The sequence below is a fragment of the Haliotis asinina genome, chromosome 2 (genome assembly GCF_037392515.1).
Source record: "Haliotis asinina isolate JCU_RB_2024 chromosome 2, JCU_Hal_asi_v2, whole genome shotgun sequence".
Classification (NCBI taxonomy): Eukaryota; Metazoa; Mollusca; class Gastropoda; order Lepetellida; family Haliotidae; genus Haliotis; species Haliotis asinina.
Window position 1 is genome coordinate 15047665 of NC_090281.1, and position 15161 is coordinate 15062825.

The 15161-nt window shown below is 41.1% G+C and overlaps 1 protein-coding gene across 1 annotated transcript in view; it reads left to right on the forward strand.

Annotated features, from left to right (window-relative positions):
- The window catches only part of LOC137273302 (centrosome-associated protein 350-like), a 122162-nt gene extending 107571 nt beyond the window's left edge, over positions 1-14591 (forward strand). Inside the window, exons 30-40 of the mRNA XM_067805858.1 lie at positions 23-97; positions 968-1013; positions 1908-2016; positions 2422-2663; positions 3089-3371; positions 4210-4403; positions 4859-5019; positions 5493-5745; positions 6413-8322; positions 8708-8846; positions 9136-14591. Of these exons, the coding sequence (XP_067661959.1) occupies positions 23-97; positions 968-1013; positions 1908-2016; positions 2422-2663; positions 3089-3371; positions 4210-4403; positions 4859-5019; positions 5493-5745; positions 6413-8322; positions 8708-8846; positions 9136-9791 (4068 nt within the window). The 3' untranslated portion in view covers positions 9792-14591. The remainder of the gene's footprint in view (positions 1-22; positions 98-967; positions 1014-1907; positions 2017-2421; positions 2664-3088; positions 3372-4209; positions 4404-4858; positions 5020-5492; positions 5746-6412; positions 8323-8707; positions 8847-9135) is intronic.
- The last annotated feature ends 570 nt before the right edge of the window (positions 14592-15161 follow it).

Here is a 15161-nt window from a genome sequence, read left to right on the forward strand (position 1 = left end):
TGTATGTTTTACTTCTCATCAGACTCTAGGGCATCTGAGGCCAAAAGGTCGTCTACATCGGCCAGTGGAGGTTCATACAGAGGATGAAGTCAGTGCAGTAAGTTTATGGGGAAATAAGAATACCTGATTTGCTTAACCATACACAATCTTTAGAAAAGTGACTACTGTCTGCTTACAAGCTATAATATAAGTAAAATAAGCAGCAAGAGGCCAAACTCAGTCACTCACTTATTAGTAAGTACAAGCCAGGGCCTAGATTTTTTAAGCTCTCTTAGCGCTGAGATAGTTGTAAGTGCCGTACATAAGCATTAACACATGACTATCTTAACCCTGAGAGCTACGAAAATCTAGGCACAAGAATATAAATTTTTAAAAAATTTTAAGAGACAATTGAAAGCTTTAAGCTCTCTCCCTGTATGTGTGTTTAATGAAACCTGCCCAAACCGGTACCTGTCTAGTAGGGGGTATACTGTGAAAACTGTCATAAAATTTTGGTCCCACTGTTTTCCAACAGTGTTGTGGACATTAAAACATTGTGTAATCTGGCATCTGTCTATAATATATTCTGGAACAACTTTCCAGTCCCAAAAGGAAATTTTAGCTATAATTAACACTGTCTAAACCAGCATTGACATGGGCAGTCCAATCAAGAACCTCTAATCCAATACACTTGAGAAGACCAGCGAGAGGTATCAAGCCAAAATGTCTGACTTTTTCTTGCCAAATTGTTGATGTGTACTTGTTATTTGAATAATATTTAGCATTGTTTTAATTTTGTCAAACTTGCAAAAAAATCAAAGCATTATAGAGATAAAGAGATGGACAAGTGTAAATGGCAGCCACATTCACAAATGATTGTCACTGTGTAATCTAGCACTGTGTAAACCACAGTTTTATTTCCGTCCTGTGATGTGATGGCTTAGATAGGTTCAGTGTATATAGTTTTGATGTTTCTGATCTGTTTCAGCTGGATGATGCGTCCGATGTCAGTGAAGATATGTCACAACTGAAAGGTGAGATTTCCAGCTTGGTTCACATGAGTATGTAATCATTCTTATATTTGTAGCACCACCTTCTTTGATGTTAGGGGTTCTGTATCCTACAAGTTACAGCACAGCTGACACTGGGTCCTTTTGATTGGCTAAGGCGCCAAAGTTAAGACTGCCCACTACTGTCTTACACGTAATTCGCTGCTGTCACGTTTTCAGGACCAACTATGAACTAAACACAGAGGTTGAAAATAGCATCAAAAACATTTCCTGTACCAAAATTCTTTAAGAAGGACTTTATGAAATATGTTACAGTTTTTGGATAATTTCCCCGCATTATTGCGCATAAGGAATTGAATTCAAAACTCACAAATTTCTGTTCGTTTACAGAAAACCTTATAGCATTGTTAATATCAGTCACGATTCTCTGCACTTTTTTGTGCATGAACTCCAGGAAAGTTTAAAACAGTCAGTTCAGAATAATCTTAAAAAATAAAAACACAGTTAACAAATGAGATATACGACTTTTCTTCACACATGTTAGCTGTTGTTACATCCGGTACTGTAGTACTCAGAGAAACTGAACTACCGGTAGTGTCTTCAGTTTTCAGCCTCTTAGGGTGGACCCCTCATCTCATCCACCTGTCAATCAAACACCAGACCAATTTGCACTGTAACTAGACGAATCTCTCGTTGGGGTGTATGGTAACTTTAACGTTGAGACTTTAGTTGTACAGGGTTCTTTCACGTGCTAGTAAGATGAGATATTGGTGAGGTCAGTTTCTAAAGTAGATTTTAAGGTGCAGTTACAGTTATTAATTACAGAACCTTTAATGCTTGTCTCAACTCTTCTTAATTTCTTGATGGGAAGTTAATCCACTTTGATTTTAACAGGTAACACATTGTCTCTTGTTCCAGACTACAAGTCAGATTCAGAAGTCTATGGGAAGGAAGTGAAAACCAGACGCAGAGCAAAGGGAGATAAGCAGAAGATAGACAAACAAATGAAAAACAGACTGGACCAGAAGTGAGTTTTTAATCCTTTCTACATGCTGTGCTTTTATGTCAGTGAGAGGTATATACCTACTTGCCACACTATTCATTACTGAGACAAATATAGGTATGTTTTGTCAACCTGCCATGTTTTCAATTGCTGGGAGCTATATTAACATCACATGTTTTTTACTTCTGGGAAGTATATAGTGACTTACCACAGTATTTGTCATTTGAGGTATATGTCTGCCTACCACATTGTTACCCCCTGCCACAAAGTGGGAGGAGGGTGATATAGGTTTGAGTGTAATGAATCAGGGAAACCAAATTTGTTATGGAGGTGCCTTGATGGAGTTCGAAAATGGAAACCGTGTTACGTGTTGTACGTTCTTGTCACAGTGCACGTTATCCACATTTTATCAATGTGGTATGCTATTAGGTATTTGACATCTCGGGAGCAGAAGCTTCACAATCGGCGGCGGAATGCGGAGGAGCTGTTGGCATGGAAACAGCGGCTGGATGAGGAGGAACAGGAAGTGTTCACACTGGAGAAGCAGGCATTGTCTGTCTGGGGGGATGAACGTGCACCACCAGGTGGCGCTGCTGGCAAACAAGACCGACCTCCATCCAGGAGGGGCAGACCAAGGTCATCGCAGCAGGAGGACACAACTTTGAAGAAAGGTGGGTGTAGAGAAATAATGGACATATCAACAGCCAGCATTATTGACCAGAGAACATTTGACAAGGAAAGTGGTTCTAGGAAAGAGGCCGTAAGGAAGAAGCTCTCTACTACATTATTGAATGTTTGTTGCATTTGATGGTAATCCCTTCGTGTATTAACTTCTGTCCTCAAACAACTGAGAAAAGGTGCTGTTTAAGGTGATTCTAGCCTGTATAGATTGTAAGGCTTTCTTTGCTTATGTTGCGGGGTGATGGGGTAGCCCAGTGGTTAAGGTATTTGCTCATCATGCTGAAGACCCAGGTTTGATTCCCCATGTTTGTACAATGTGTGAAGCCCAAATCTGGTGTCCTCTGCCATGATATTGCTGGTATATTATTAAAAGTTGCGTAAAACCCAACTCACTCACCTGCTCGTTATATTACAGTGGTTTCCAAGGAAGCGGGTGCCGCTCATCGAGATGAAACAACTATATCTGAACAGTTGAGCACTGCTAGGGATGAGTCTGGATCAAGGGCTCGTGGCACCTCTTATACCCAGAAATCTGATGCCATTTCTACACAAATAAGTGCAACACGTACTGAAAGATCAGAGAAGAGGTCGAGGGGCGAGAGGTCAAGGTCACCAGGAGCCAGTGGAAGTGAGGGATCAATACCTGAAGAGATTCCTGCACGCTCTGACGAGGGATCCACATCCAGTCCGGAGAAGAAGTAAGTCAGAATGTTGAATTTTCTTATGTTAGAACATAGTTTACTTCTGCTTTTTCACAGGTCTGTTATAGGCATAGTTGTTGAATCTTAAGAAGTGTCACTCACTGTAGGATTCACAATTCGAGTCCTTGAGTCCTTTGTCCTCAGTGTCAATCTCCAAAGAAAAGTCTTGGTTTATCAACACCACACCTGTGGTTATGGGTTTCCATACATGCCTCACTTTGGGCTTTCCTACCATTTTTTCATGTCTCATCATGTCCTAAGGGGATGGTAGAATAGCCTGGTGACTAATACCTACACTTCACACGTCCACATGGGTACAGTGAGTGAAGCCCCTTGTCTGGTGTCCCCCACTGTGATATTGCTGAATAATGCCAAAAGCAGGGTAAAACTAAAACTCACTCACTCACCAAGTTACAAGGAATGATGCTTATGATGTCCATCATGGGAATGTGTGGCCCCAACTATTTATAGACTGCCATCATGTGGCTGAAATATTGCATACAGTTGGCATATTTGTAATTAATGTTGTTCAGATCCAACCGGTTTATTATGTACTGTCTATAGTGATCTAATTTTACAATAGTGTACTAAAATTTAGTAATGAAGTTATATATCTGTAATACGCTAGTGTTTTTACTCTCCTTTGATACAGGTTTTTACATTCTATGTTTCTTGATATTAATATTGATATATATGAAGTTGTTTTCATCACATACTGGCTGAAGTATTGTTGATGCGACACTGATTATTAACTCACTCACTGAAATCCAACTCTGTTGAGTCACTCTGATAACATGTCTGAGATATGTGTTCTACATCTTTAATATTTTCCCAGTGATGACACGATAGTGAACAGCTCTGTGGTGGATGACTACAACAATGACACGTTTGAGCAGGATACCACGGTGACCAGCAGGAAGAAGTCCCCTGTTGGGCGGTTCCTCCCACAGGGCAGCTCCCCTCTCCCCTCACCCTGGTCCAGAAAGGGAGGGTCAGAGAGCGAGTCGGAGGACTCCATCTCTCACACAGGTAAACATCTCACTGACTCTACGTAAAGAAGATAATCATAGCAGATACTGACCATAACGGAAAAGCTGATCGATTGTTGCTGATTTTGTTATCAGTTTGTCAAGAACTTAAATTCAGATGTCACCAACATGCTGAACATTTGCATTCTTCTCTATGATTCACTTATCGTAACAGTACCCGTGAAGGTCCTGGGGTAGAATAGGCCTTCAGCAACCCATGCTTGCCATAAAAGGCGACTATGCTTGTTGTAAGAGGCGACTAATGGGATCGGGTGGTCAGGCTTGCTGACTTGGTTGGCATATGTCATCGGTTCCCAATTGCGCAGATCGATGCTCATGTTGTTGATCACTGGATTGTCTGGTCCAGACTCGATTATTTACAGACCGCCGCCATATAGCTGGAATATTGTTGAGTGCAGCATAAAACTAAACTCACTCACTCACTTATCGTAACAGAGACCCTGTCAGATGCAAGCGACTATGAAGTTAGGATCCGGCAGCTGAGTGACGAGTTGCGGAGACGAAGGCGGGAGGTGGAAATTCTCAAGAAGGACCGGAAGAAGAAGGCCAAGGAACGGATGAGGGCTCAGGAGGACTCACTCAAGAAACAGATAGAGGTGAACCCTTTACATGTATTCTTTATTTTCAGTAATGACTTCCTGATAAGTCATCCTCAAAATGCAGAGAATTAATGCATGTCAGCTTCTACATAGTGAAGAACACAATTTTTCAAAGTTCTGAGTTCATGTTCTTCTTCTTGGATTTACATCTTTCTGACTTAGTATTCGTCTGATGTAGTTAGTATATACTCTGAAAGATAATAGCCTGTTTGATAAAGCAGTTGATAGCATTAGTATTCAGTCTTAATACAGCATGTGAGACTGAGAGACAAATTATGTAAAAAGTTGCACTTGCAGTACAGTTTGGTTGCCTCCCTTACTCATTCCAGGATGTGGTGGTTGTATGTTTGTTTGATTATATTGCTTAGTCTGAGCGGAGTATTCCAAACGTGTGACGGTTGGTCAAGTCAGAATGTTAGTAGTTTGCAGATGGATGTGAATGTGAACATAGACATGGTATATTTTGACAGGCATACGACAACTACATCACACAGCTGCGACATGACCAGATTGACCTTGAACATGATGCCAAGGCAACAGTCAAGCCGCAGATAAAGCACCCCAGAGTAACCGCAGGGAAATCTCCTGGAAAGGGAAGACAACAAGATGTGTCTCCCAGCAAGAGGATGCCAGATGGTGAACATAACCACTCCTCCAGCTTCGATGATACTCGGGATGGCACAGAGTCCAGCCATACCTCACCATCGCTGTCAGACAGCAGGGGTAGGTTTATCTCAACCTGTTGGAAAACTTTGATATGTACTGTTAGAATCATACAAAATACCCAGTAATTCTTTTTCAGAAAAAGTTTTCCTTGGGGCGTGGCCCCGTGCCTCCCCTCATTTTGCCTGATTCATTCAGCATGAAAAGTGAGGTGCAAGGTAGATGGCTAGAGTTACCTACTCTTGGCTGTAGGGGGTCCTGTAAGGATGGTCTCACGAGACAAAAACATGTTTATTGTTTTGTAAATATTTTTATTGAAATATAGTTACAACTGTCGTAGGTTTTGAAATGGACATATTAATGCTTGTATGAATCCCAAGGAAGACTTTCTTAAAAAAATCAGTAACTTCTCTAGGTTTGTACAAATTTGGGTTTAACATGCACTGGAATTGGACTTTGATCAGATTAGAGACATCATCGACAAATATTGTAAATGGTATATTAGAAGTATCACATCTGATAAATGTGCAAAGTTAAAATGTTGTGTTAAGTTGTTGTTAACACTATTGTTATAGTATCAGTGTATTTTGTGTCTTATTAGCAAACTCTTTCAGACACTACTTGCTATGGATGATGAATTTTGTATCACTTAAGAAAATGTGAACATGAAACTCAATTATTATACTTGATTGTTAGTATTCAGCTGATTATTGTCTTCTTTCTACAGATCTTAAGCTGTCTCCTGTTCAGGAGGATAAACCAGCAAAGAAGAAGTCGCCGTTCCTTGACCGCATCTCTGAGGGCAGTGAATCTGACAAGTCTGGAGCTTCAGGAAAGAAGACAGGACCAGGCCCACGTGACAAGTCTGAGTCTAGCGTATCAGAAGTCATTGAAGAGTTATCTAATGTAGAGGACAGTGTTGTGTCAGAAAGAACTGTGTCAGGCTTGATCCAGATCAAAACTGACGCGCCTGCTCTGGCTGACTCACACAGCAAACAGAGCCTCCATGATGATGACCCATCCTACAGTATGACCTTCACAGATGCTGTGTCCGTGAGTCAGGACAATTCTAAACTACCTCTAAGTGTCCACAGTCGCTTGGATGTGCCTGACCAGAGTGTAGGGACAAAGGACAAATCTGAAGTGTCAGTGTCCGAGCAGTTGGAGGAAGCCCTGTCCCTTCGATCAGAACAGTCAACATCAGTGCCCTTAAAGATAGATCTGAACAAAGACTCAAGTGTCAAAAATGGAAACAAAGCCGGTGAAAAATCCTACACAACAGGAATACCGGAATCTGACAGTGAGAATGAAACAAAATCTCATCACACATTATCCTATTCCACCACAAAATCTGAGGGCACAGCATCTCGCCCATCTAGTGAGAAATCTGTAGCCAGTACTAATTACAGTCAGGACTTTGAAGAGGAAGATTTGTCTGAGTCAGAGAGGACACCTGTTCAATCTGTTCCAGCTCCAGCTTCAGCTCTGCCCAGCATCAAATCTGGTGGTGGCAGAACTGAGGAGGAGGTCAGTGATGCTATCTCTGCCAGTCTTCCGTCCATCTCAGAGAAGAAGGCATACAATAGGCAGGACACTTGGGATAATGCACTGCTTGCTGACGTCCTGGGAGGACTGGATGATCTGGAAGATGATGAGGACAAGACTCCCACTGAGACTCCCCGTGAAGGATCACCACCTCCGCTAGGCCAGGAGGAAAACAGTGCTCTTCTGATGACAGATCCATTGGCTGACTTTAACCTTGGAGACAAAGTCCTGGTGTGGGGAAGGAAAAAAGGGACATTGTTGTATAAAGGCAAGGTGGACTTTGCTCCAGGAATTTGGGCTGGGGTGGAGTTGGAGAAGCCTGAGGGTGATATGAATGGCACATCAGGGGGAAGAGAATATTTCTCGTGCCGCGCCCAGTATGGTGTGCTTGTCCATGGAAGTGATATATCTCCCCAGGTTGAGATAGATGAGAACTTGATTAATGATGTGAAAAGTCCAGATGATTCAGTCACAGATGTTTCAGCTGCAACTGAAACAGAACTAGAAAAGGAGATTCTTAATGCCGCCGAGAACGTTGAGTCCTTTGTCACAACTCCACCGGAGTCGCCAGGTGTAAAGAAGAAACGTGATGTTAACAGTCTGGCTGATGACATCACAGACCATCTTGCAATTTCAATAGTGAAGGATTCAATGGAGACTATGGGAAACATTGCCGCCAAACATGCTCCTCCAGAAAAGAAGATTCCTCCTGCCACACTGCCAAAACCAAAACTGCAACAGCAGACCGTCACGGCTGTCATTGAGAAAGTTCCTGATGAAACTAAGGAGACAGTAAAGCCATCTTCTCCAAAGGACGTCAACGCAGACAAGGCCACGAACAGTGTCATGGACAGTATGTTGAATGAAGCCATCTCACAAATGGTGTCCATCAGAAACAAGCAACGGAGTCGTACAGATAGGGGTAGAGACGTTCCTGCTGGTCAGGTCAATGGTCACCTGTCATCGGATGAACTTGACTCCCTGTCAGCTGGAGGGCTTCTGAATGGTGGAAGGGAACAAAAGCCCGACATCCTGGTGCTTGATGATGGAGCTGATCTCATTCAGAGGCCTGAGTCACCCATGCCTGGAGAGGTGAGATGTTGTTTGTCATCTGTGGATCATTGCATTGGAATGTACTTCACAGGTATTGGGTAGGGAAGGTAAAATGGCAGGACTTTGTGGATCCTACTGAATAACATTAACACTGAATGATATGGGGACTCAAAAACAGTGCACTGTTAGTGCTTTTCACAAAGTGTGACTGTTTTTATGGTGTGTTTGACTGTTATTGTGTGTGACTGTGTTGCCATATATAACCATGCAACATAGTTCAAATATGTATGTAACAATCTAACATTGCGTGACTGGGTGACCGTGTATATGTGACATTGTTAAAATATGTAGCAATTGGACCAACATTGTGTTACAGTGTGTGACTAACACTCAGTATGTTCAGCAATGTGTGACTGTGTTACAGCATGGCCTGGAAGACTTGGACCAGGATATCTCCGGCTTGCTGGGGATGGAGGAAAATGAATACTTTGATGACGACATGGGTCTTGTGAAGATGGGCAAACCTCCCCCTCCTTATCCTGGTGGGCCAGATCAGAGTGGAGGTAAGACTGTAAGACATGTTCAGTGAATCTGTGTCTTGAACCCCACATTCAGGACAATTACAATGGTAACATCTTTTAATTGTTTAATTATTTTCAGGAAAAGAATTCTGAGTTTTATGGAATAATATTCAGAATGTCAAAAGATTGGCATGCTTAACATCATCAAGCCAAGATATTGTGTTGTGAGCTACTGCACCAGGTGTGTCTTCTGTGTCCGTGTTGATGAAGGAATGTCTGACTAAGTTTTGTCAACCAACTCATGAATAAAACATTTTTGTGTTTGTTGTAGGGGGTGAGGCATCTGCAGCTCCGCCTGTGCCAGAGGAGGTAGTGTTTGCTGTCCCTCACCAACAGGATGAAGTGGAGTCCATTGTGTCTAGCGCCATAGACGTGTACTGGAACTGTCGGCGATGTGGTGAACCCATGGACAGTGTGGAACCTCCTGAAGAATACTTCAAGTCAGCGGAGAACGGACGGGATATGGCCAGTCATAGCAGACGTGTGTTTAAACAATTGTTGTTTGATTTGACAGGGGAGATAATTCAGGAGATATATAAGGATGAGCATGAAGCAGACCCCCCTGCATGGCAGAAACCTAGAAAGAAACAAACAAAATATTACAAGGGATTGTCACCTCCCACAACTGTTGACCATCTACGGCCAATTGTTCAGAGTGCAGTAAGTGAAATCATGGGTATTAATGGAACGCGGAACTCAGATAGGGCAGTTAATAAGTGGAATATTAGAAAGAAACGTGATCATGTGGACAATGTACTTGTGCAGGAGCTCCGTGCCGAGGAGCCCAGTTGGGTGAACTATGATGCAGATGAAATGTCGGTAAAGAATCATCTGACCGATGTTATTATGGAAACTCTGCTGACGGACACTGTACACACACTGAACAAGATCTTCCAGAAACGACACTACAGGTCACAGCAGAGCTAAACATATTGGTCAAACTTAGAGTGTCAAATTCCAAGGTCTACAAAGTTGGAGCTGAGCTCATCCAGCATGACTCTTATCATTATCAATGGGTCTAAAATCTGGAAGTCTGACAAGACCTATATTACATGGATCCATGTACTAGATCTTGATTCTCAAACAACATGAATCTGTGATAATTATGTTGTGAGAGTCAAACTGGGAATGAAAAAGAAGCAGTTTGATCCCCTGATGAGTTTGTCTGCAAACAACATGGTTGCTGCAGCAACTGATAAGCCCAGAATCTGGACAGTGTTGCCAGGGAAACCATTTGCCTGAATAATGATCCTATACTGGCAAACTTTCAACTTGCCCAAAGGATACCTTAATATCTCAGATTAATAAGTTGAGTTAATATTCCCTGGTTGCCATTGGATACGTCACAGTATGTGTGACTTCATATGTTGATTTAGGGCTGGTAGCCCTCAGCACACAATTTAGTTCCTGGACATGTAACAGGATGTGGACCTGTATGACAAGTAAGGGTTTGTTGCGACCCTTATTCTCTTCCTCTGTGATGCATTTGTGTAGCCCTGGCTAGCTGCTTACATTTGTTGTACATAGCTTCTTATTTATTGTCTACTGGATACCACTGGCAATGAGGAGGCTGGTGTGCGATATATGATGTATCTACCATGGTGTACTGCTCATGATTGGGTAGATGAGTGTGTTGAAAACTAGTATCAGATGACTGTGTGTGTGTATATCCTGTTGGAATCTGCATACTTCAGCTGCACAATTTGGAGGGAAACAAGACTTGAAGGATGTAAATGGATAACTGCCTCCATCACTTGTTGCAGCACATGAACACCAGGATGGATTCTAGAAGCAAATATGTTCCATAGGATTCAGGATATGGTCAGGACTAGGAAAGAAATCGTGTACAATATATCAGCCATTGACTGGCATATCTTTCTTGGGTGTTATATCCTAATGATTTCACCATGGAGTGATGTTCTGACATCGAGACTGATTTGAGACAGTGCAGTGTGCAGTGTTGTCCACACTCTGAGATATTTAGACTGTAGGGTTGAGTTGGTCAATCACATGAAGCTTCCACATTGGCTGATTAGCTGTGTGTGTTACGGCCAGTGTACATCATGCAAGTCCATCTATAGACTTCAGAGTCATCGAAAATATTGTTTTTGTGTTACATTATGGTAACTCCTGGGCAGTTATACCCAGATTTGTGTAGAATGTGTCATGTACTCCCAGATATCACTATCAGCCTCATCCAGTGTATGCCATGTTACAGGTGTATCATTCTAGCATCTGTAGAATTTCTGACATGCTTCATTCCATGAGTTGAGAGGTCAGATATGGGAGCGCTCAATCTGACGTTCTGTTGTAGATCTGTCTCACATTACATTCCGTCCTTTGAACACAGGGTCTGGGGAGGGGCATGTTGTTGGTATTAGGTGTGAGGGTGGATAGAGGGGCATGTTGGTGGACATTGGGCTTTGAATGTGAAGGGAAGGTGAGGATGGTGGTGAGTGAGTTGTCTGGTGAGAGACCAACTGTGTGTTGGTATGGTGGAGTCTCACTGGCACATTATGAAAGGAGGTACAGAAGTGCTCTTTAGATGTATGGTTGGACAAAGGTTCTGGATGCTGGGGAGTGGGGATGGTTTCTAGGGGATGGAGGTTTTTTTTTCTGCTCCAGCAGGAAGTGGCGGAATTTCTGGTGACGGGTGCTGGGTGTTTCAGATACAAGTGTTGACAGAAAGAAGGGCAGTGGAGATATCAAATTAGGCCATCAGTATGAAGGGCTTGGTGGTTAGGATGTTAGGTTTGAGGAATGAGGAACTAGTTCAGGGACCTTATGTTATCCTTCTTTTACCACCATGATACTGAAGAAAGGGGAATGATTTAATTTGTGCAGCAGGGAGTTATCGAAGGATAGGAGGACAGAGGGTTATGAATTAGTAAGTAAAGTAAATGCCAAAGGATGTGGTCAAGAGTTCAGAATAGATGTTTGGTAGCATTAGAATGATAGACCGATTTTTGACATTCACCTCAACCAGTCCCATCCTTGACTCTGTGTTCTGGCAGATATTTCTGTCTGTGCTCATCTTGTCGAGGGACATTCTACACCCATATATTCCACCATAATCAACACTGTGCCTTATAACTCCATGCACAATGTAGATATCTGTATGAGTGTTGTGCCAGAGATGAAGCTTTAATTACATATAAAATCAAGAGACCAATGTGGACTTTTGCTGGTTTAGCACAGCTATACAAAGCTGTAACTTTTCACCAAAGCATTAGGTAATAGATATGTGAGTATCCTTTCATCTGGTATTATGTTGATACAAAATGATACATGTATGTAGTGTAGAACGTATCACCTCTTATATTATGGAAATTATTTACCTTAGTTCCCATCAGTTGTTTAGTATAACTGATGATAAAACGTGGCTCCTAAATATTTTGAGATTCATGTATGGTGTCACACTGTTTTTATACGTTTTGTATTCTGACTGTGTGTATGGTTGCCTCTGTACTAGTGGAAGTAAATTCAGTTATCATTGAGGGTTAGACAAGTGGTTAATGTGTTGTCATCTCCAACTGAAATTCCAAGTATTTCTTTTCTTATTGGCAGCATGCATGAACCCATTGTGATATTGCTGGAACATTGGTAAAAGTTGAAGAAGACAGTATCCACTTATGCGCACATATCTCCATGAGCCAAAGTAAACATCATTGTGCAGACGTGTGCCTTCAGTCATCGTGTCGTCATCACCATCTGTCATTATTTATTTCAGCTATTTATTGCAGTCCTGTTCACATGTCTGTCACCGTACTTATTAGTGTCTGTCATGTAGAAAGCTTCTTTGTTTCCTTGTTTTGTTTTGAGTTGTTGTTGTGCTGATGCCATGTGTCGCCTCGTGATATTACACCCCGACCTCAGAGCAGTCAGGGCAATCGCCTGGGAAAGCCATATCAGACAGAGAGAAGTCAATTCTGGCTGTAGTCGAGGACAACTAATACTGTCCTTGTGAGCAAATTTAGATGATATATTATATGCTAGTCAAGGTTTGATAGGGATACTGGATAAGAAGAATGTGTACTTATGTTTGGTTTTTTTTTGTGTTGAAATGAAGCTGAAGTTTCCATGGCAACATACTGCTTGTATAACAACTTGGCCATCAGTCAAACATATTCAGTCCTTGGAAGGAACATCATGATTATCCCTACCAAATGTTGGGTGGCATGTAACATCACAATAACTGGTAGATAAACTGTGGAAGATCTGTATGCACACAGCAGTGAACTTTGGACCTCAAGAACAAGCAGAGCTGTCCATTTTTGCTTGGGCGTTCACTGTGTCTGCATGTGCAAATCATGCCAGTCTAGTGGATCTCCCTTTCAGCAGTGGACTCGCTCAGCTGAGGGAAAACTAGGGATTCCATTTCAACATGGAGTAGAAATACTCCATAAACAAAATGCAGGTATATGACCTCATGTATAGCTGGTTCACTGTGTGGAGACATGCCTTGTGGAGATGTCCCAATCTCCACTGTTAAAGTTATCTTTCCAACAGGACATTATGAAAGTTGAAAGGAAACCTTAGAGTTTAATCAGAATGAGAATCTTTAGAATATGTCAAGAGTGAAATATACTGTGTACATTGTTATACATGTTTAAGATCTCATTTGAGTCATTGTATCTTGCAAGAAAGTTACATCACAGTCTTCTGTAACTTTCCGTAGACTTGATGTCCACAATTCTTCATACAAGGAAATCTGTTTCATTCATACTGTTATCTACATGTCATCACAAACTGACTTCCAAAGCAGATATCACTTTTCTTAGATGAAGCCATATCTCCATGGACATATTGGTTCAGTGAATTTCTTTGCAGAGCATTGTGATGTCATCAACTATCAAATGACATTTCAATCAAATGACGTAAATTTCACCCTTGGAAGCTGGTTAGTTGTACTTTTTACACTCAAGACAGCAATTATTACTGATCACACTCAAGACAGCAATTATTACTAATTACACTCAAGACAGCAATTATTACTAATCACACTCAAGACAGTAATTATTACTGATCACACTCAAGACAGTAATTATTACTAATCACTCTCAAGACAGTAATTATTACTGATCACACTCAAGACAGTAATTATTACTGATCACACTCAAGACAGTAATTATTACTGATCACACTCAAGACAGTAATTATTATTGATCACACTCAAGACAGTAATTATATTATTGATCACAAACTGAAAAGGTTTATAGTATGATTTTGGATGATGAACATATGACACCCTCTTGTCTTTTGACATCAAATGTCAGATATCAATATCTCAGAGGATGACGGAACTTCATCAAGAAGATTTAGCATCAGCCCAGTGCCAAAAATTGGCAGTGTTTTGACTCATCGTTTGAACTTTTTGCTTCCAAATTTCAGAAATCCAAAAATGATAATTGCAAGTATCATTCTGCCTTTGGCTTAGGAACAAAGGGGAGATGCCTCTGTTTTTTGGTATTGTGACTGTTTCAGTGCTGTATATGATGGTAGGAGGGAAACACTGTGCTATGGATGATAATTTACTTCTTTAAACACACTGAAATTACTATGGGTATTTTTCTTTCCAAACCATTTGGATCTTGAAATCTGCAAATATATAAATATATGAGTATTATTAGCAAATGTCTGTATATTTTTTATATTTTGATGTACAAATTGCAATTAGCTCACATGCAAATAATGTTTCATGTACATTCAATAAATCCATCCATCTGATGATTTGAATTGTGTTTTGTGTATATATTTTCAAAAGGCATTGTTCTGATGACTGACTGCAAATAGGATTAAAAACATGGACCCATACGTGAAGTTGGTTAAAATAATTGAAAATGTCACTATATTTCAAAAAGTTAAGACATGGAATACAGGTCAGTTTACTTTCCATTGAGAATGGGTACATTTTTGTACCTCAGCTGTAACACTCTTAAGTAATATTTCCCACATAAAACATTTTGATCAGTGTTGAGATAACACCTGTTATTATTGATTGTGCTTAACTTTTGCACATGTGTATACTTAGGAAATTTACAGTTATGTTGAACATAAATTTATCTTCAACAAAGGATTTGTATTCTAGCTGGCGTTGATTAAGAAGCTAGCATTTTAATGGAAAAGGCTTTTTAACACCGAAACCTTACTAAGCTCATTGATACTTGCCAGACAGAGTATATACTTATGCTTCATATACTCTACAATGGGGGCATTAACTTTGTGGTGAGAGGGTTGTCAAAAGGCCAGTCCCATTCCTTTGTGTTACAAAGTGTGAAGCTCATTTGTGGGGACCCG